This window comes from Sabethes cyaneus, chromosome 2, assembly GCF_943734655.1.
Source record: "Sabethes cyaneus chromosome 2, idSabCyanKW18_F2, whole genome shotgun sequence".
In the NCBI taxonomy this organism is placed as follows: domain Eukaryota; kingdom Metazoa; phylum Arthropoda; class Insecta; order Diptera; family Culicidae; genus Sabethes; species Sabethes cyaneus.
In genome coordinates, this window is record NC_071354.1 from 152,400,000 (window position 1) to 152,424,150 (window position 24,151).

Sequence of the window (24,151 nt, forward strand, 5' to 3'; positions counted from 1 at the left end):
TTGCTAGCCGGCCCCCTTGTAGTAATCGGCATCGTTTTTTTTCCTTTTGCATGCGAATTTACATTACTGGGAGTGTAGCTGCGGACATGTAGTGGCGATTTGTGACCCCACCCGTTGGTTTTTGGTGATGATTTTCGCGATCGGATCTGAACCATCGCCCTGACGTCCGTCACAATCAACTACGCGTTGATCAGCACGATATGGACGTGCAGCTTCTAACGTCATGGTTGCCCGAGACTTACATTTGCACCTAGTAGAAAATACACATAGACAATAAATAACTAAATTCTTAAATAATTACTGATTGGATTGAAAATATTTTTTTGTTAGAAATAAAAAAAAAATCTATACCTAGGTAAAATGGATTTCTGTCTGTCTATCGGTCGGTATGTTCCTTATAGAAACAAAAACTACTGAACCGATCGGCGTGAAAATTTGCATGCAGTGGTTTTTGGGGCCAGGGAAGGTTCTTATAATAATTATAGACCCCTCCCACTACTAAGAGGGGCGGCTCTCAAACAAGTGAAACAGAAATACAAATTTTCTAACTCGAGAACTAATTAAGCAAATGGAACCAAATGTGGCATGTGGGGATTTTTGGAGGCAAGAATTATTTCCATGACGAGTTGGGACCCCTCCCCCTCTTAAGAGGGGGGGCTCCCATACAAATGAAATACAAATTTACTCATGACAAAGATCATTCGAGATTCATGATTTATGTACAAGACAGTTCAATTTGTGACAATACGAAGTTTGTCGGGTCAACTAGTAGATAAACAAATACAACATTTTTGACGTAGGACTACGTCTTTGTTTACTATACTGGGACTGGATAGCACTTTGTGAAAACGAAAATAAAAGTGTAACGTTTGAATGAAAGATTTCAAATGCTAATAACTACTAAACTACTGAACGAAACTGAACAATTTATGTGTCGTTGGATAGATAAAATGATCAGCAATTTTGTGGAGGGGGTGAGAGACCTATTTTATGGAGGGCCTAAGAGGGGGGGGGGCTATTTGGTCTATACAAATGAAGCACGAATTTCCTCAAAACTCGAGAACTAATCAAGCAAATAGAACCGAATTTGACATGTGTAGAAAGTAAAGGGAAAGTAGGATTTTTTTTCTAAGCTGTACTTAGACCCCTTTCCCTTCTAAGAGGGGGGGGGGGGGCCTCATACAGATGAAATACAAATTTTTTCATAACTCTAAAACTAATCAAGCAAAAAGAACCATGTTCCACATGTGGGAGTTTTAGAAGGCAGGAATTTGTGGTTTGAGATCCTCACCCCTGTGGTAGGAAGAAATACAAATAATTACAAATAAAACAGAAATTTTCGCGCATGTGCCGTATTTTCTACTATGTAACAAGCGGTAAGCTGTGATAGTAAACTGGTAAACGCTTCTCGGAGCAAAAAACAGTGAATCTACGCCGCTAACTTACGTACCTATTGCCATTCATGTTAAAAGAGAAGGACATCCGAATGGCACGTCATATTTGCGATGAACGTGCTTTGGCTCTAATGTTATTTCTAACCAATGGCCCTTTTAAATGCCACAAGCAAGTTAAAGAAAGATTATTGAAACATGTCAAGCTACGCATAATCATATTTAATACAATAATATGTGGGCTGGTCCTTCATTACTATTTCAACCTTTTGAATCTAAATATTTCGTTCTTGTCTTTAAAACATTCACTTAAACAATGGCACTCACAGATTCTCATAAACAACCATATGCTAGAAATGCAGTTTACATTAGTCTTTGATCTAATAATCTGATATAGTCCTACGTCATCCTTTCGTACAACCCTTAGGGCTGTGTACCTTGTAGTTTTTTGTTTGACTATTTAGTCACTTTAACTTTGGTCATTCGTGACATCGGCGGGATTGGGTGGGATTTGAACTCGTGTCCTCCGCGCCTTCTCGGCTTCGCAACAGTGCCACGATGCCACGAACCATTTCCGTGGTTCTAGCTGTTCGAGCAGCACCCTGTCGTCAACCATGAAATTTAGCGATGTATAGTTCCAGGTATTAAACATTCAATCTATGACCTTATTTAGTCGGTTTTGTCCATGCCGAGTGTTTTTAATTGAATTTTCTTGACTTTATAGTAATTTGTCGCTATTACTACAGAGTCTCGTGATGGAGCATATTAACAAAAGTAATTACACTAAGACCGTTAGTCTTAGGAGAAAATTTATTATTTCAACTTTCGTGTATATGGCATTACCCTCCCATGGGTAGGTGGTTTGACGCGTACTTCGGCCAAACGACCTAAAAATTCTTAGTTCCGCATGTAGAATGTTTATAGTTTAAGTTGGGTATATGTGTAGTATGTAGTATTGCATAATTTAGCTTTATGTGTAGCATGTGTCTCGTAAAGCGGAATGGAGCGAAATCGAACGGATTTGATTTTAAATTCAATCCGTTTGGGCCGAAGCACCGGGAGGGCTTAATCGGTTCCCTAGATGAATTGCTGGTATGCACAGAAATTTCTCTAGAAAACTGAAACCAAATCCTACCCACCATTCATGAGATTTTGACTTACTCATGAAAATTAAAATGTATCGCTAGTTAGAACGAACGAGTGTTCAAAAATGATGTGATGTCTTTATTTGCGTAATCGAGACATTTTCTATGAGATTGCCATAGAATTTGTGGCTGTTATGCGATTATGGACAGCACAGCACTGAAAAATATACACACACGTACATGTATACATGTGTATGCATGTATGAGTGTGCATGGGTGTATAGGTACGAATGAATATATGTTTGAGTGTTCTATGATGAGTCGTACCTATGCGTGGGACATCGAAAATGTATGAATTTGACAGCCACTTCACCCCGTAGGTTTTAACCTACTGAGCTTCAAACTGAATGTTGTCAGGTTAACTGCACTCTTAAATGATTCTACCTGTAAATAGGTCGGATTTAGTTAAAGCTAGGTTGAAACTACTCAAAATGCCCTTAAAGTGTACAAACTCAAACCATAGACAAACAGACATAACACTCGTTTTCCATTCATCGTACCGATAAAACCGTCATTTCAAATTTGGGCTTAGTTGGGAATGTCTCCGTTTTGGTCAAAGTGGCGCTTTTTGACGAAAGAAGGGGAATTCCCCATAAAAAATACTTGCTACTTCAAGGGACACCCATATTGCTATTTGATATTTGGGAATGTCGATCATAGATGGTGCTAGCACAGACAAACAGACATAACTCTTGAAAGAAAAATAAACAAAAAATATTGTATACACTGTAAAAAATCTACACGTTGTCATGAAGTGGATTCCACTTAGATCTGTGCTATAGGATGAACTACTTCATATTAAAGTGGAATACACTTGAAATTTAACCAATATGGCACACCAGCATTTCATAAACCAAACACTAAGATTTCGCGTGTCATCCATTTGGCAATCAAAAAGCAAAACACTAAGACTTCACGTGTCTTCCATTTGATAATCAAAAGGCAAAACACTAAGATTTTACGTGTTATCTATTTGAATATTATATAGGCTATCATTAGATTTCAAATACTTGTTCTTTGATATTCCATGCATAGTTTATAGGGCTTTTGCTACACACACATGCAAGACATCTGTTGGGCACACATTGCATATTTTCCTATTCAATGCAGCAAAAACGTGTCGGATAAAATTATCATTTTTTCTAAAGGTATTCATCATTTTAAAGCAATTAATAGTTAAAGTAACCGACAAATGATCCCTGAAATATATGCTGACATTTGGTAACTAGGGTTTCGGTGAATTCGCGTTAAATCGGTGTCCCTAATATACTGTTTTTTGAAGCAGTTAGGGTATAGGCCAAGTTGAAAGTAACGGAATATAAAACGGTTTTAGCATAATAAATTGCTTTCTTAGCCGAAAGCAACTGTTGGCTATTGATATTTGTTCAGTTTTATCCCACTAACATAGGTCGTAGTTACATTTTTGATCATTGCTCCCGCGTCTTAGTTTATTTGTTGAAAATAATTGTTTTATTTAGTAAACAGATATATTACCTTGCCATATATATAAAGCAATTTGTAATTTCTGTTTTAAATGAAGAATATAAATCATTTAAAAAATATTGCTCTTCCCTGCCCGTGTGTTTTATATGGAGCTGTCACTTTTGCCTGCCCAACAGATATCCAATACATATGCACTCTGCAAACACCCTATAAGGAGCACGTGTTATCTATTTGAATATTATATAGGCTATCATTAGATTTCAAATACTTGTTGTTTGATATTCTATGCATAGTTTATAAGGAGCACGTGTTTTATAATTTGGATTTCGTATGATATTTTGTATGAAAGCCAAATGCGATCAATTGATTTTTATGGTGTTACATATGATAATCAAAAGCAGCATTTTGAAAAATAATAAGATGGTATAGGGTAGATGCTCCAGTAATGGTGGTAGATTAGTGGTGGAAACTCGAAATATTCCATTAATTTTGCAGATTTGGAAGTTTGATGCTTACCAAATGATACTGGTACAGGTAGTTCAATACTTATCAAATTTGTACCAAAATATGCAAAAATAATGGATTATTTCGAGTTACCATCACTACTGGTACTACCACAACTACTGGAGCATCTACCCTGTAGATTTTGTTTTTAACAATGCGATTTTTATTAAAAATTTTTCAACTTAAAGACTTTACTAAATTAGTTTAGTTTAGTTTAGTTTATTTATTTATAACACGTAACATAAGACAAAATGTCTTTTTTCCGTTACATTGATCTTAACAATAGAACAAGCGACACTGAATTTAAACTACGTACTCAATAAAACAATTTCTAGCAATTTAAGAGCTCTATACATTTCTTCTTGAAACCTATATGCGATTCTTCTAGGGTCATATCATTTGGCAAGGAATTCCAATGAACTAGTCCTCTAACAAAAAACGTTTTTCCATACTTTGATGTTCTAAATCGTGGTAATGTATATTTTCTAGAGCGTGTACTCCTTAGCGGTTGCAATTTTGTATATAAGTATTCAGGTTGTTTACACTTTATTAGATTGTGCATGAATAAACAAGAGCGCATTTTACCAAAGTTTTTAAAAGGACAACCAATTAATCTGCTTTGAAGATGTGAAACACTTGCATATCGGTTACAGTTGAAGACGTATCGTGCGCATGCATTCAAAGCTACCCGTAGTCTATTTAGTGAGAATGCAGATGCTTCATCGACCAAGAAATCACATAATATGAAGTAAGGAAGAATTAAGCTTTTGAAAAGTTTAATTTTTGTTTCAGTACCGAAAAGCGAAGAAGTTACATATAGTCTACGCAAACATGAATAGATTTTCCCACATTGTTGCTGGAGATATTTATCCCATTCGAGATTAGACTGAATTAACATTCCTAGGCTGGTTGCATTATCGACAAACTCTAGATTTACAAGGTTCAGTTGTAATACTGGTTTTAATGAATTTTGATGAGCATTATTTGTTAAAAACATAGCTAGAGTTTTTTGGGGATTCAACGTCAGCATATTTCTTTTAGACCAATCAAAAACTCTCTGCAGATCACTGTTAATTTTGATGGAAGCATCAAGAGAACTTTTGTCGGCGCACTCAAAATAAAGCTGTACATCGTCAGCGAAAATGTGTATTTTGCAGTAGTGAAGCACACTTGGGAGATCGTTTATGTAGAGAGAGAAAAAGATTGGTCCAAGAATTGAACCTTGAGGCACTCCAGAGACAATTGGGATAAATTGGGAATATTCTCCATTATTGAAGACTGCTTGAGTGCGCTCACTCAAATAGGAGTTTACCAAATTTGCAGCGTGTCTTGAAAATCCAAACGATGACGTCAATTTATTGCACAGCATTTTATGCGACACTGTATCGAAGGCTTTGGAGAAGTCTAGAAGAACCAGCACAACAGGTCTACCATTATCGATTCTTAAACCAATGTCATCTAGGACTTTCAGCATTGCAGTTTTTGTACTGTGTTTCTTACGATAACCAGACTGGTAGCAATTTAGCATATTATATCGTTCGATATAACTGCCAATGTGTGTTTTAATAATTTTTTCAAAAACTTTTGACAAAGCACACAAAATGCTTATGGGGCGCAGATTTTTCAGAGAATTTACATTGGATTTTTTCTTAATAGGGATTATCTTACTTCTTTTCCACTCTTTAGGAAATACGCTGGTAGTAACAATAGCGTTGAACAAATGCGTTACTGGTTTAATAATCAAAGGACAAATAGCTTTCAAAAATTTCAAAGGTAACGAATCAAGTCCCACTGCATTTGATTTAATGGAGTACATACAGTTTATAACATCGATTTCACAAATATGACCGAAGTAAAACAATTCACGATCGTATGTATTGTTATTAGCCTGTGGTTCTTCTACTGGACTTGTAGGTTGAGTAAAATTAGCAGAGAATGAAACATTGATTTCATCAGCAGTATAATCATTGGTAGCATTTGTTTTGGAAGATCCTACACCGAATGATTTAAGAGTTTTCCACAGTTCTTTTGGCGATTGCATAGGGTCCAAACGAGTCACGAAATAACTTTGTTTCGCTGTACGTACAAGTTTTGTAACTTTGTTACGTGCTGCTTTGAAAGCATTATTGTCGATAGAACTTTTACTGGTTTTCCATTTTTTGAAGAGTAAATCCCGGTCTACGATTGCTTTACTAATCGTATGATTGAACCAAGGATTTGCCTTCAGTTTGGGTGAGAAAGAGCGGATAGGAACAAATTCATTATGCAACTCCAACATTGATGAGTTGAAAAAGTCTAGCAGAAAGTCTGAGTTATTACTGCGATAAAAATTTGTCCAGTCAATCAAATTGAATGCTTCCATGAAAACTTCATTTGGAATACTATTATAATCACGATAGTGGATTTCAACTGCTGCGGGTTGATACTCAAAGTCTAAAGAAGCAAAAATCAAATCATGGTTCGATAATACTGGTACTTCAATTTGATTGAAACGCAAAACTTTAGATTTATCATTGGTCAAGAACAAATCGAGTTGAGATGCTCCATTTTGATGAAAAAAGGTTGGTTCAGTACCCAAGCTAAACACAGAATGTGTCTCCATCCAATTTTCCATACGGCGAGTATTCGTTGAACTGCGATCAAATAGGTTCGTATTGAAGTCACCCACTAAAAATATCTGATCATATTTGCACCCAAAGAACGAGAAAAGATCATCCAAGCACTCAGTGCAATCAACTCCTGGGGGATTGTACAGCGCTATGAAAAGAAATTTTTCGTTAGATAACAAAATCTCGGTTGCTATAAACTCTGTACAGGGTACACCAGGTTCATTTTTGGACGTCTCCAAAACCTTAAACTTCAGTCCATTCTTTAACAACATCATTACGCCCCCTCCCAACCTTCCAACTCTATCGTGCCTAATTGCGTTGTACCCATTAATCGATACAATTGAATCGTCAACTTTGTCATTCAACCAAGTTTCGCTCACACAAACAATGTCTACGTTGCTCACATTCACTATTTGGCGCAGTTCATCTAGTTTACATAACTTCCTTGCACATATGCTTTGACTATTAACGCAGCAAACGGACAACTTTCCTTGGTATAAAGCAGATTTCATCACCGTACCAGCTACACACCAATTTGATGAGGTGCTAATATCTGCGTTAATAGACATGATAGGAATAAAAATGATTTACAGTAACGAGAGAAATGTGTATGAGTACAGACTTAGCAAATAGATTACAAATGTTCTTCTAACAAATTGTTTTTTTTCTGTTACAATGCAAATAATTACAACTTTCAAAGAAGGAAAATAAGAAAAATGTCGCCAGTATTTCCTATAACAATTTCATTATTCTTTCATAAAACATTAATCGGCGGAATCAGCAGCAGCAACAGCAGCAGCAACAATCCCAGTAAAAACGGCCAGTCAAATCAGCTGATTGAGTTCGCTCTCCGACGACACAGCTATATCTTTCTCCGTGGAACTTCTCTTGACAAAAATGACTCCGTGACGAGAAAAAACACCATGCAGCTTTCTATCTTTTTTAAGCCGTAGAGCTTTCGATCGTAGATCACGCATTGCCGGACTCAAATTTTCGTTGATATAGATGCGCTTATTTACGGAGAATCCGATGTCGAGAAGCGACAGCTTCCGAGAACGTAGGTACCGTGAGTAAAATTCATCTCGTTGAACTCGTTGAATTAAGCTATTTATAAATATAATTAGTCATACCTATCTAAAGTATATCATATTACTGTAGTTAAGTACCGTGATTGACTGATTATCGAAACATTTGAATAGTTTTTGAAATACCATTTCAATCATTTTATCGCTACCTAGGCTTGCAAGTATGCTTTTACTTGTGATACATAATGTAATTTAGCTTATAAATTATTTAACTTGCTTGTTTAGCCTTGAATTGAGATAAAAATCAATAACTATCATATGTATGTCTTCGTTGTTAATCGTGGCATCGAAGTCGGACATCTGCTGCGATAATCGGTAAAGTTTTTGGAGCTCGGATGTATCGTGACGTAAGTGAAAGCTAGTACTAAATCCTTTAGGGCCCCCATCGGTTTTGTTTCAATAATCTGTTTGGTTTTCCTGCGTCAGCTCCTTTTAGAAATTCGTACCGGATTAGACCCATTGCCTACACATTCTGCCGTATTAGCAGCCATCGGTGACCAGAATTGCAGTGTAGGATCCATGCCGGTTCTTTCCTCACCGGTGAATTCTCGACGGATATGGGATTAAGGTGTAGCAAACTTTCAATACCTACAAAACAAGTAAAAATCAGAGGGGTTGTGTACAAGACACGACCGCATATATAGGTGACGCAGGACTACGTAAGTCTCTTTGTAGTGATAGTAACATGTATTCATACTTGTAATCATTCGATTCTTCATGTATACATGCTATATGCAACATATATACATGCTACATGCGTTGTATGTAACATTTATCAAAGTAATAACATTGCATACGTTGAATTCTCAAAAGATTGTGCATTTGAAAACAATTTAACAAAATCAAGAACACAAACTATTGCTTTCCTGCTACCTTACTGAAATTAAAGATTGTTTTTATTACCCATCGTTGAAGAGATTTTACCAATTCAATCTTATTTTATCAACAGTACATCTTTTCACTATACTTCTAATGAAACGGCAAGCATGCGTATTCATACAGAGTCCTAATATAACCGAACACTACAGCTGTAGCACATTTTTCCAACACAGATATCAAATTCGCCGAGGTTTAATCGTGTCGCAGTAAATATTTTGCGATCTGTTGGGACAACGAACTTGTGTCGTTTTTTCTGGCACACTTCCCTAACACAGACATCAAATTGGACTAGGTTTAATCGCGTTCGTAAGAAATCTGTTGGCACGAGGAGGCTTTGTCACTCTTTCTGGCGTACTTCCCAAGCAAGGACATTAAAATGGTCTAGGTTTAACCGCGGTGTTAAGAAATCTTGTTGAAATGAGGAAACATGGTCACTTGTTTTGGCTTACTTCCCAAGCACAGATATCAAATTTGTATAGGTTTAGATCAATGCAAAGAATCTTCCAACCAATCACGAAGCGAGAATTCTGGTAAAACATAGGTTCATTATTTTCAATTTTTCAATAGTTCAACATCAAGAATTGATACTTTTCTTCATTTTGGTCAATTCTTAGAAGATTTTCCGATCGATTGGTGTAAGAATATTGAAAATCTATTGGAAAACCGTTGAGCTATTAGCGCTCAAAACCTTTCATTTTTCGTGACGCTCGCATTTTTCGATTTTTTGGAATGACACCCTATCTCAAAACTTGCCGTAAGACGTAGTCCTACGTCAAAATAAAATTACTTCACATTAAAATGATTCACTTGCAATTCAATCCCACCTGCTGCGTCCACTAGAGATCACCACGAGCGGTCTAACGACTCGTCCAGCCTACAACTCGAGCACAGCCATGGAGCTCGCTGTCTTGAAGTTTCACATTATTGGAGGGCCCAGGCCGCAATTGCAATTCACATCAGCCTATAGAAAATAAAGATTAGTAATTAAGTGCGGTTGAAGGAACATAACATGCCTTAGTCAAGAACACACCGGAAGTGATCTGTATGGACAGTGAGTACTAAAGACCAAGTGCTCGAGCGTTTATCATCTTCCAATAGAATTAAGTTGCTTCGTGACCAATTCCGAATCTAAAATTAAATCCTTTATTAATTAGCTTTTAACCGGGAGATTAAAATGGCAGTTACCGTGGACCCCCGTTCGTTTGACCGTTTTTAATCTGAACACTTTTTAATTTGAACCCCGTTGGTTTGCACGACGTGCAAATTAAAAATGGTTCAAATGTCATTCTCAATATGACATCATTTGCTTATGCAGACAATGCACATAAACGCGATTTGTTTGTACTGATCTAGCGTGTTCAATCTGTTTCACAATGCGTTTTACCAACGATTATGGTAGAAATCTGATCGGAGAATGAAATATTCGCTGCTTGCAACTGCCAACTGAATCAAACCACCAAAACAATAACAAAGAACAGGGCAGCCAGTTCACTCAAGCTCCAGCATATTTAGGGTTACCAGTTGTTCAAATTAAAAGCTAACCCCGTTAGTTTGCATGAGGAATCGTTCAAACGAACGGGGGTCCACTGTACTTATATTTTACGCCAGCGTATACAATACGCCACACACGAAATTTCTGCCCAAGAATTCTATACCTATAAAGAAGGATTTCTGTCTGTCTGTCCGTATGTTCCTTATAGAATCGAAAACTACTGAACCAATCGGCATGAAAATATGCATGTAGAGGTTTTTTGGGGCCAGGAAAGGTTTTAGTGATGGTTAGAAACCTCTCCTCCCACTAAGAGGGGGGGCTCCCATACAAATGAAACACAAATTTCTGCATAACTCGACAACTAATCAAGCAAATTGAACAAAATTTGGCATGTGGGTGTTTTCGGTGACAAGAACTTATTCTATGGTAAATTGAGACCCCTCCCCTCTTTATAAGAGGAATTATAACTCCTCTCCTCTTTAAAAAGGGGGGCTTCCATACAAATTTCCTCATAACTCGAGAACTAATCAAGCAAATGGAACCAAATTTGGCATGTGAAGGTCTTCGAGGGCAAGAATATTTTCTATTGTAAATTAGGACCCCTCCCCACTTTAAGAGGGGGGGCTCCTGTACCAAAGAAACACAATTTTCCTCATAACTCGAGAAGTAATTAAGCAAATGGAACCAAATTTGGCATGTGGGTGTTTTTGGAGACAAAAATTTTTTCTATGATGAACTGGGACCCCTCCTCACTTTAGGAGGGTGGGCTCCTATACAAATGAAATACAAATTTCCTCATAACTCGAGAGTTAATCAAGCAAATGAAACCAAATTTGGCATGTGAAAGTTTTCGCGGGCAAGAATATTTTCTATGGTGAATTAGGACCCCTCCCAACTTTAAGAGGGGGGGGGGCTCCTATACAAACCAAATCCAGCAAATGGAACCAAATTTGGCACGTGGGTGTTTTTGGAGACAAAAATTTTTTCTGTGATGAATTGGGACCCCTACCCACTTTAGGAGGGGGGGCTCCTATACAAATGGAATTCAAATTTCCTCATAACTCGAGAACTAATCAAGCAAATAGAATCAAATTTGGCATGTGGAGGTTTCTGGAGGCAAAAATATTTTCTATGGTGAATTAGGACCCCTACCAACTTTAAGAGGGGGTGTTTCTACACAAATGAAATACAAATTTCCTCATAATTCGAGAACTAATCAAGCAAATGGAACCATATTTGGCATGTGGGTGTTTTGGGAGGCAACCATTTTTTCTATAATGAATTAGGATCCCTTACCTTTTTAAGAGGGGGGGCTCTCATACAAACGAAATACAAATTTCCTCATAACTCTAGAACTAATCAAGCAAATGGAACCAAATTTATCATGTGGGTGTTTTTGTAGGGAAGAATATTTTCTATGGTATATTTTCTATGGATTTCCCCACTTTAAGAGGGGGGGGGCGCTCCTATACAAATGAAAAACAAACTTCCTCATAACTCGAGAACTAATCAAGCAAATGGAACCAAATTTGACAAGTAAGTGGTTTCGGACGCAAGATTTTTTTCTATGGTGAATTGAAACCCCTCTCTTCTTTAGAAAGCGAGTTATGGCCCATCTCCCCTTTAAGAGGGTGGGCTTCCATACAAATGAAATGCAAATTTCCTCTTATCTCAAGAACTAATCAATCAAATGGAACCAAGTTCATACCATGGCCATATATTATGTACTATGACCATATTTTGGGAAGTGGGAATGATGGTATATTGACGACAGCCCTTCGCTATCGCTTGAATCAACCAGAGAATCGAATATCTGTTTTTACTAGAAGAGCTATACTCTAAAAAGATTTAGTTAGAAGTGGAATTCCAGTTGAATTTGCCAGGATTGGGCAATGGACAGAACAAATGCATATCGAGGCTATAAAGCTTTTCGAGAGATCCACTGTACTGAGTCCGACCGCGACGACAGCAGCAAGAATGGAGAGGAGCAGGCCGCCGGTGAGTTGCCACCGTCCGACTTGATGGACTCTCCGACAGTAGCTCATCAGCATTAGGAGGGTCTTTGGGAGACAAACAGCGTCATTCGTGATAATTTTATATTGTTAGTTGAATACCGTTTACGCGGTTAATCACAAGACATGCAAATCACTCTAATAAAGGAGGGAAATAAGAAAATAACAATAATAATTATAATTAATTACATCCAAAACAAAAATAATACAATAGAGGTGACAGTAACAACGATAGCAATATTAGTAATAACATAGGAAACTGACACAGGAAACACTGGTACTGACTATAACTTCCTGCTCATTAATAATTGTAGTTTGGCAGCATAGGTATAAGAAAAAATTCCGACTCATTATAGAACACTCAAACATATATTCATTCGTACACCCATGCACACTCATACATGCATACACATGTATACATGTACGTATGTGTATATTTTTCAGTGCTGTGCTGTCCATAATCGCATAACAACCACAAATTCTATGGCAATCTCATAGAAAATGTCTCGATTACGCAAATAAAGACATCACATCATTTTTGAACACTCGTTCGTTCTAACTAGCGATAAATTTTAATTTTCATGAGTAAGTAAAAATCTCATGAATGGTGGGTAGGATTTGGTTTCAGTTTTCTAGAGAAATTTCTGTGCATACCAGCATTTCATCTAGGGAACTGAGTAAGCCCTCCCGGTGCTTTGGCCTGAACGGACTTGATTTAAAATCAGATCCGTTCAATTTCGCTCCATTCCGCATTACGAGACACATGCTACACGTAAAGGTAAATTATGCAATACTACATACTACACATATATCCAACTTAAACTATATTACATTCTACATGCGGAACTAAGAATAGGTCGGTTAGCCGAAGTACGCGTCAAACCACCTACCCGTGGGAGGGAAGACTGTCTTGCTTTTTCTGCATTAATTAATAAGATGTAGCTGTTTTTAGGCTAAAAACCCTCTGATGAAAACTGTGTATTTTTTCAAGAGAAATAAAATAATAAAATATAGCGCATCTTCCTGCACTATTAGGATGACCATGAATTCACTTAAAAGCACTTAAAAATCAATTATACTCAATAACTTTGCACACGATTATATTATTGCTTTCAAATGTTCTACAAAGTTATTCAGTATGTTGAAATACATATTTTCTGTGAAGACTGTTTTGACGCTAGGACGCATATTTATTAAGTTGTAAAATGAATGAAAAAAAAATCTGCACTATTCCCAGGTATTCCCAGTCATGGTATTCACAGGTTTTCTCTGAAATACACATTTGGACAGAAAGCTTTAATAATTCCCCTACAAATCGGTATGCAATCTAATTGCAGATACTTGCAGATGGCTAAGATATTCGGATTTTTCATCAGACGATTTTTAACCTAAAATCAGTTATATATTATTAATTAATAACTCATAACTCGAGAGTTAATCAAGCAAAAATATTCATCTTTTATGTGCAAAATATTTTCTAAAACATCACATTGAGCTGTCTGTTGAAATAAACATGTTACAAGAAAAAATGAGTTGAGAGGTCGTTTATAAACAAAGGTCTATTGCTGAAAATGGGTAAAAGGTAGAAGTTTCATATCTTCGGAAAAATTACTTGAAATTGGTTTATCTTTAATATTTTGAAACCAAAACGGTGGAAAAAAGTTTACTCAAAAAGTTATTACTTAAATTGTTGTTTAAGTAACGCTTAAATATTGGACGACCCCTTCAAATTATGCATCAATTTTTCATTCAAAAAGTTGCCGAAGACCACATTGAGCTGAGACATGCCGTTTAACCGCAAATATTTTTGTCGCGAAATTTTAATTTCTGGCCCATAGTGCTCAGGTGGCCGGCAATTCCGACGGCAAGCCGCCAGCAACACTCGCGGCCTGCGGTCGTCTCATGGTCTTGTTATTGACTCATGTTTTATGGAAGACTCTAAAATTTCTCGAGTTCGATTAGTTTTTGAGTTACGCAAAAATTTCTGTTTTATTTGTATTAGATTCCTTATCCCCCTACCACTAGGGCCTCAAACCTTCATAAAAAAAATCCTGCCTCCAAAACCCCCCACATGCCAAATTTGGTTCTAATTGCTAGATTAGTTCCCTAGTTGTGAGGAAATTTGTATTTCATTTGTATGGGAGACCCCCTTTTAATGGGAAGAAGGGGTCATAATTCCCCTCCTAAAGAGGGGAGGGGTATCAATTCAACATCGAGAAAAGAGTTGCCTTCAGAAACACCCACATGCCAAATTCGGTTCCATTTGCTGGAGTAGTTATGAGGAAATTTGTATGGAAGCCCCCCCCCCCCCTCCTAAAAAGGGAAGGGGTCCAAATTCATCACAGAAAAAATTCTTGCCTCCATAAACTCCCTCATGCCAAATTTGGTTCCATTTGATTGATTAGTTCTCGAGTTAAGGAAATTTATATTCCATTAGATGGGAGCCTCACCCCTCCCCCTCTTGAAGGGGGAAGGGGTCATAATTCACCTAGAAACAATTCTTGCCTCCAAAAACACCCACATGCCAAATTTGGTTCCATTTGCTTGATTAGTTGTTTAGTTAGTTATGCAGAATTAGTTATGCAAAAATTTGTGTTTCATTTGTATGGGAGCCCCCTCTCTTAGATGGGGAGGGGTCTGTAATCACCATAAGAACCTCCCCGGTCCCAAAAATCCCTACATGCAAATTTTCACGCCGATCGGTTCAGTAGTTTTCGATTCTATAAGGAACATACAGACAGACAGAAATCCATTTTTATAGGTATAGACTAGCTGACCCGACAAACTTCGTATTGCCACAAATTAACCTGTATTGTACATAAATCATGAATCTCGGATGATCTTTTTCACAATCTCGAGTTTTGCAAGTTTCTGAGGAGTTCAACCCTAGATGATTCATTTTGGCAGTTACGTAACTATGAAAGCATCCCAGGTAACCAATAAGCATCACCAATGCTATTCAAATATAGGCCAATAAGCATTTAAGTCGCCTTAAATGCTACTTAAATGCTATTTTGGCAAAATATACAGCTGCTTTACTTCTTCTCGTCCTGAATGATCTAGTGTTACTGTCACCGACCCCTCGGTGCCGAACGCCTTCCAAAGCCGTAGCTCCGACAGCAACTCCTACAAGAGGCTGGCAGTGATACTGACAGCAAATTAGATAGTGGAGGCAGTAAGTGATAACCTCCGATAAGTTAGAATCGCGCGCACGTTATTACTACAGAATATAATACAATTACTTAATACTATTTAATATATTGCATATTGTTGCTTAGAGCTCAGGTATACATCTATATTTCTAAAGAATTGAAATTTAATAACCTTATCTACTTATCTAATAGTACGAACAAAGTACGGATAAATTGTTAATACTAATAGTACGGTAAAGGTGCATTGTTATATCGCTATACTTAGCTACATTGTTATATTACAATAGTTGTGAAGGGTGTTTGAAGGTGAGAAATTAACAATTATGATTATTAGTTTCTAATTGCGCTATATTATTAGAAATCCGATTTCTGAAGCTTGGAACACATCAAATATTCTCGATTTAGGGTCGATAGAAAGATTAAACGTAAGTTACATACGTCTATGCGAAATATGAATTAAGTAAATTTATTTTAGGAATTTAAAACCGCTGAATTACTGCGAAAATACATTTGTATACTGTTGCGAATTTGGAAATATTTCTTTCGACTCTCCCACCGAGAACAGTTACTATAGCTAGTTTTTGTGTTATTGATTAATGTTTTAAGGAAGAGTCTCGAATTTCTCGAGTTCGATTAGGTTTTGAGTTTCGCAAAAATTTCTGTTTTATTTGTATGAGAGTCCATATCTCCCTACCACAGGGGTGAGAGGTCTCTAACTATCATAAAATAAATTCAAGACTCAAAAATTTCCCACATGGCAAATTTGGTTCTATTTGCTTGATTAGTACTCAATTTATAAGGAAATTTGTATTTCATTTGTATGGGAGCCCCCCTCTTAAAAGGGGAAGGGCTCGTAGTTCACCATAGAAAAAATTTCTGCCATCTAAAACTCCCACATGCCAAACTTGGTTCCATTTGCTTGATTAGTTCTCGAGTTATAAGAAAATTTGTTTTTCATTTGTATAGGAGCCCCCCTCCTAAAGTGGGGAGGGGTTCTAATTAACCATAGAAAATATTCTTGCCTACTAAAACACCTACATGCCAAATTTGGTTCCATTTGCTTGATTAGTTCTCGAGTTATGAGGAAATTGGTTTTTCATTTGTATAGGAGCCCCCCCTCCTAAAGTGGGGAGGGGTCCTAATTCACCATAGAAAATATTCTTGCCTACAAAAACACCTACATGCCAAATTTGGTTCCATTTGCTTGATTAGTTCTCGAGTTATGAAGAAATTTGTTTTTCATTTGTATAGAAGTCCCCCCTCCTAAAGTGGGGAGGAGTCCTAATTCACCATAGAATATATTCTTGCCTATAAAACCACCCACATGCTAAATTTGGTTCCATTTGCTTGATTAGTTCTAGAGTTATGAGGAAATTTGTATTTCGTTTGTACAGGAGCCCCCCTCTCTTAAAGTGGGGAGGGGTCCTAATTCACCATTGAAAATTTTCTTGCCCTCGAAAACCTTCACATGCCAAACTTGGTTCCATTTGCTTGATTAGTTCTCGAGTTATGATTTGTATGGAAGCCCTCCTCGTAAAGGGGAGTGGAGTCATAATTCGCCTTCTAAAGAGGGCAGGGGTCTCAATTTACCATAGAATAAATTCTTGTCACCAAAAACACCCTTATGCCAAATTTTGTTCTATTTGCTTGATTAATTCTCGAGCTATGCAGAAATTTGTGTTTCATTTGTATGGGAGCCCCCTCTCTTAGTGGGGGAAGGGTCTCTAACCATCACTAAAAGCTTTCCTGGCCCCTAAAAGCTCTACATGCAAATTTTCACGCCGATTGGTTCAGAAGTTTTTGATTCTATAAGGAACATCCCTACAGAAATCTATTTTTATATATAAGATTAGCTTACTTGTCCAGACTTGCGATGATTGTTCCACCAATGGTCCTCATTTCATTAAAGCAATATGTCATGTACGATGCGCGAAAAATGTGTTGGTCGGCGAACGAACGCGTTCAGCATTTACCAGTGACGTAGCCTAAAACAATAGAAATATAAAAGAAATATATCAACTATTTTGGTTGTTTATTTACACCACTTTCTTACCTTGTAAAAAATAAAATAATAGCTAGACCTTTTCCTTTCCCAGACGCTTACAGATACCGTCGTAATACTCATGTCATAAACTGTCTTTTGGGTCTTGATATACGTGGGAATACTCCTGCGCTCAGGCATCTAAGTTTGGATTCGTACTCTTTGATAGCTGTTAGGAAATAGATCATTAAAATAAAACCAAAAAAGATATATGTAACAATATTTATACTTGCCCTCCTTAGTAATCCTGTAGTAAAATTTACAAAAGCTGAATACATTTCTGATATCATTTATGCTCATCGTATTCCGGCTGTTAGTAAAATGAAATTATGCAGCTGATATTAGCACTTGCGGAAATTGCACCCCGGTAACCGCCGTTGCTCGAGTTATTAAAAAGCTGCATAGGTCAAGTACTTTCACTGAAAGTTTTAATTCCAGTTGCCAGAGATATTCCAGGACAGTTAAATCCACGAGAACTGCAGCCCACCCGCTCAAATAATGTTTGCCGCTAACTTGGTGAAGTGCAGTCTAAAAACTGGATGCGAATAATCACTACCGATTCAACTCGAATATGACACCCGCAAAGCACTATTTACTATTTTGTAATCATTTTGTACGGCCGCTGCCAACAATTTTCGTTCCGCGCACAACAAAAACAAACTATCACTTTTCGCTATATTTGATAATTATGTCAGTATGGCACCGTCGTGAGCCATACACGTTCAATTGAAGTGGTTCACACTTCAGTACCGTATGCACTTACATATAGCACAAAGTCAAATGGTGAAACATTTCAATGTTCGGTGTTGCCCATATGGAAATCAAGCTAATGACATTTGGTTTACATAGCATATATGCCACATAGAATGTTAGTGGCAAATCACTCGAAAATGACGTGGATTCCATTTGAAATGTGTATGGATGGACGAGTGACAGTGAAGTGAATACAGCCATTGATTTTCAAGTGTGAACAGCATTTGAATCGAGCGTGCAGATTTTTTCGAAATCATAAGCCAGTCACTTGAAATGTGCAAGTGCTAAAAACATTCGAAAATGATGTGGATTCCATTTGGAATTTGTAGGGATTTACAAGCGAAATTGAAATGCTCACCGTTATTGACTTTCAAGTGGTAGGTGGCATTTGGATCGACTGTGCTGTTTTTTTACAGTGTACCCCACATTTAGCCTGAACACTAGCACCATCTATGATCGACATTCCCAAATATCAAATAGCAATATGGGTATCCCTCGAAGTAGCAAGTCTTTTTATGGGGAATTCCCCTTTTTTCGTCAAAAAGCGCCACTTTGACCAAAACGGAGACATTCCCAACTAAGCCCAAATTTGAAAGGACGGTTTAATCGGTACGATGAATGGAAAACGAGTGTTATGTCTGTTTGTCTGTGGTGCTAGTGTTCAGGCTAAATGTGAGGTACGATCATTTTTGTTGATTTTTCTTCCAAGAGTTATGTCTGTTTGTCTGTGCTCAAACTTTGGGTAAAAATTTCAACCAATTTTGGCTACTTGCTACCGATAATTGAATTATTCTCTATGACAAATAACGCAATTTTAAGTTCCTGCTACCAATTTTTTGGCTGAAAAACTACTCAAAATCTGAGTTTGTACACTTTAAGGGCATTTTGAGTAGTTTCAACCTAACCTAACCTAATCCGACCAATTTACAGGTAGAATCATTTAAGAGTGTGGGATAAAATCTCGGTTAACTTATGAACGCTTTGACAGCAGTTCGACTAAACTGAGTGCTAATCCTTTTGGGTCAGTGTGATTTATATCAGTGGGGCTCACAGTAAACATATCGGTAACGGTAATCGGTATAATCGGAAATGAAATATTCCATTAATAAAAAATGTGAACCTGACCCTAATGCGATATCCTTTTTCTTTTCGCATTTATGCTGTCAGTTTTGAAAAAACAAATTGGCAACCCTTCATAGAGGACATTCATAGCAAAACAAACGCGTGAAATATCACAATAAAAAAAAATTAAAAATTAAAATCTGAGGGATTTCAATTATTAATATAGAACTGGTCGACATGCTACAAATTTTTAAATTAAAATATATGAAATTATATAACTACAATTCATCATGTGTTCTTCTACAAAGGTCAGTTTCTTCAACGATCCGGTGTTACACTCGACGAGGTAATTAATATAATTAAATTTTAACGGAAACAGGGAATCTGTGAGTGATTGCGGTATTTTCGTTTATTTCAAATAGCTTTGGAGACCGCCTACAAACCGGCCTTGGTCGAAGTTAACAATCGAAACGTTGGAAACCGATTTCGGAAAGACAAATTGCAGCAAGGTAATGAAAATCGGTTCAGCCTCCTTCTGCCACCCCCAAACATTACGGGTGATTTGCATCTGGGGCATGCACTAACTTGCGCTATCCAGGACGTCCTGATACGATGGAAGGAGAAGCAGGGCCTGTCGTGCTTGTGGCTGCCAGGTATGGATCATGCAGGCATCGCAACACAGGTTGTGGTTGAAAAGAATCTGCAAAAGCAGACGAAGCTAAGCAGACATGACATGGGTAAGGAGAAATTTCTAAGTGAGGTTTGGAATTGGAAGAAAGAAAAGGCAACCAATATAAGGCGAGATCTTAATAATTTGGGAAGCCGTCTAAATTGGGAACATGAATATTTTACAATGGATAAACGCCAGTCGAAAGCTGTAAAAGAAGCTTTTGTTCAATTATTTGACGCGAATTTAATCTATCGCGATAAAGCTTTAGTAAATTGGTCCTGCGCTTTGGAGTCTGCTATTTCTGATATAGAGGTTGATAACATAGAAATCAATGGACCGACTGCGATACAAGTGCCTGGTTACCAAGAGAAGATCATATTCGGCGAAATGGTTGATGTGGCATACAAAGTGAGCGGTACACAGGAGGAGATATTGGTTTCAACGACTAGACCGGAAACACTGCTTGGAGATGTGGCCGTGGCTGTTAATCCAGCCGATGCCCGGTATGATCAGTTTAAAGGAAGGACCACTATGCTCTGGCATCCAGTGCGACTGTGTGAAATCCCATTGATCTTCGACGAAAGCGTTGACCCCGAGTTTGGTACTGGTGCGGTAAAAATTACTCCTGCCCATGATCGATACGATTACGATGTCGCATTAAAACACCAGTTGCCAGTTGTAAATGTCATAACAAGTAAAGGAATTATCGAAAAAGAATTCGGTCCATTTTCGGACCTTCCTAGGTATAAAGCGCGATCAAAAATGTTAGATTTTCTTGCGAATCAATCTTTGTTAAGAGGAACCAGACCTCATTGTATGGTGCTACCAGTTTGTTCTAGATCAAAGGACGTAATTGAATTTTTATTAAGGCCTCAATGGTTTGTTCGTTGCCAGAACATGGCTCGAAAGGCTAGTCAGGCGGTTGAAACCGGCGAATTACGTATAACTCCGAAGGTTTTCGAAAAGGAATGGTTTCGATGGCTTGAAAATTGCCACGATTGGTGCATTTCCAGGCAGTTATGGTGGGGTCATCAGATACCAGCCTACAAAGTACAAAGCGGCCAAAACTCATCTTGGATTGCAGCTAGATCCTTGCAAGAAGCTCAATCGAAGGCCGAAACTATGTATGATTCCAAGGATTGCAAAGTTACACAAGATTCAGACGTATTAGACACGTGGTTCTCTTCGTCACTGCTACCTTTTTCGTCAGTCGGGTGGCCTGATAATACAACCGAGCTGCAGAATTTCTACCCGTTGAATCTAATGGAAACCGGCCATGATATACTATTCTTTTGGGTGGCACGTATGGTCATGCTGGGTCAACAACTGACAGGTCAGTTGCCATTCAACAATATACTATTGCACGGTATAATATGTGATGAATTCGGACGAAAGATGTCTAAAAGTTTAGGAAATGTGATTAAACCAGAACATGTTATAAAGGGGGTCACATTGGAGCAGCTCAATAAAGAAGCAGAAACATCACACCAACAGGGGATCCTATCTGCGGAAGAATTTAAAAAGTCTGTAACTGGTCAACGTAAAATGCTTCCCAATGGAATTCCAGAGTGCGGAACAGACGCACTTCGCTTTACCATGTGCTCAGCCAATGTTAAAAATCATTTCATTAATTTTAACGTTCAAGAATGCTACACAAATAAACTTTTCTTCAATAAGATTTGGCAAGCTACTCGCTATAGTTTGAACTGCACCGAACGTTTCGCTCCTCTAGATAATTATCATCTAAGTAAGGATAAACTAACAGAAATCGATAGATGGATTTTAAGTCGATTGAGTACTACTATTGCTGTAACCCAAAGAGCATTTGATGATTTCAATTTCCATTTAGCTACAGCCTCTTGGAAAACATTTTTCTACAATAATTTTTGTGACGTCTACTTGGTAAGTATAGTTTATACATTCACATTTTAGCAGCTAGTTTATATATCATACATTTTTTCAACAGGAGACCACAAAAGTACACATGTCTTCCGAACAAGCTTCTATTGCTGCGAACCACTGTTTAGTGCTTCAACACTGCTTGGTAGTCGGTTTGCATCACTTGGAAGTGTTTACTCCATTTCTAGCAGACGAGCTACTAACACATCTCCCCGCATTCCAAGATCTCCAGTTCAACCCAAATGAATGGACTGATCAAGAATTAGAGTCGAAAATTGCGCAACTCCTGGGAATTTGCCAAAGTATTCGTCAGACTAAAAGCGAATTTAATCCACCGATTGCCCGGAAACATAACCCCGTACTACACCTTCTTTCAAAAACCGGAAGCTTGAGTAATCTAATTCAGTCACACATAAAGAATATCGAGCAGCTAACGCAATGCAGTGCGGTAATGCTCCATACGAATGAAGACACTTTTTCTAAGGTGTCTTTTACAACTCAATCCTCCGCTAGCCATGAATGTTACTTCGGTATTGAAACCGATTTGCGAGCATCAAAGCAAGTGTCAAGTAAAAGTAAAAAAATCTTGAAACTAGAATCCGAGCTAGATAAATTACTCGGTATTGTGGCCAATGAGGGCTACCAGAGATCTGCAAATGAACTAGTCAAGCGGACACATTTGGAAAAGGTATTTAGAGTCATGTTTGATCGTTCACGCGTATTTATTATTATTATTATTATTATTATTATTACTTCCAGATTGATCAACTAAAACTACAGATAAAAGAAATGCGACATTTGTGATCTAATCGTCTTACCTCGTCTTTAAAAGGTATGAAAATAAAATTTTGAATACCTATATCAATTTTTTATCAATCATTCTGAAACCATTCGAATGACTAAGCTTAAAAGCTTAAATAAGCTATCAGCTCAAGTCTACATTCGGTCATTTGTGTTTCAGCCATTCTTAGGTAATCCAATAATATAAGAGCCTCATTCGATCTGTATCGAAACCCCCCAGACACATTCCAGCGTTACGGGACATCATCAGCACCCATTGTTACCGTGTGAATCGCCTCCTGTTTCACCAATTTTTTAGCAAATACCTTGTAAAATAGTAGTTTTTCAAAGAGTACTTTATCTTCCACTAGAATACCAGGGATTTGCTGAAACAGTAACCGATCTGCATATTAGGGATAGTGTCCTGTAACGCTGGAATGTGTCCCAGCGCTACAGTGGCAACTAGCAAATGAACCGTAGTTTTGCTGCCAGGTCAATGTTGTGGGCAAGCTTGATTCAATAAAATACTTGAATGAAATCGACCTAACAATGCTTGTAACATATCTAGAGATACAATACATGTATATAATTAAAGGTAACCTAGTCGCTTAAAATTAGACAAGTAGCATTGCACGCAGGTACAGCCAATAAATATCTGCATTTTTTTAAAAGTGAATACAGAATATGAGAATACGTATAGAAAAATATTTGTTTCGATCGATAACCCACTTTACAATTCTTCAATAAGCTATTTTCGATACTTTGATCAAACCCATTTTGATCAGGGGGCTCAACCAAAATGTAGACTTGAGTTGCATTACAAGTCGAGGGTCGGGGTGACTTTTACTGTATTAAGAATTCCTCTCCACTATACTCGGCCCTGGTTTACTCGTCGCCAATTTGTTGAGCGTCTTACAAGTCACACAAGTCGGCTTCAATCTGGTCGAGCCATCTAGTTAGCGCGTTGGGACCGTCTATTCCTGGTGCCGGTAAGGTTCTTGAAGAGAATGGATTTCACTGCACTGTCATCCGATATCTTTGCGACAAGACCGGCTCACCGTAGTCTCCAAATTTTTGATTAGGAATATGATCGGAGTCTCTAAGTAGTGCCTGTAGCTTGTAGTCCAAAATCCTGCTCCACTCCGCTTTTCGTTTGTACTCCGTCAAATATAATCCTCAACACAACACCTTTCGTTCAAATTCGGCAAGTGCATGTATGTTTTCCATAAGCAAA

The 24,151-nt window shown here is 37.7% G+C and overlaps 1 protein-coding gene across 1 annotated transcript; it reads left to right on the forward strand.

The window, feature by feature from the left end:
• Positions 1 to 19,831: 19,831 nt before the first annotated feature.
• Positions 19,832 to 22,962, forward strand: LOC128735009 (valine--tRNA ligase). The gene is made up of 4 exons (XM_053829461.1): positions 19,832 to 19,914; positions 19,991 to 22,140; positions 22,205 to 22,825; positions 22,897 to 22,962. Exons 1-4 carry the CDS (start codon positions 19,833 to 19,835, stop codon positions 22,939 to 22,941), a joined length of 2,898 nt encoding a protein of 965 aa, XP_053685436.1. The 5' UTR covers position 19,832; the 3' UTR covers positions 22,942 to 22,962.
• The last annotated feature ends 1,189 nt before the right edge of the window (positions 22,963 to 24,151 follow it).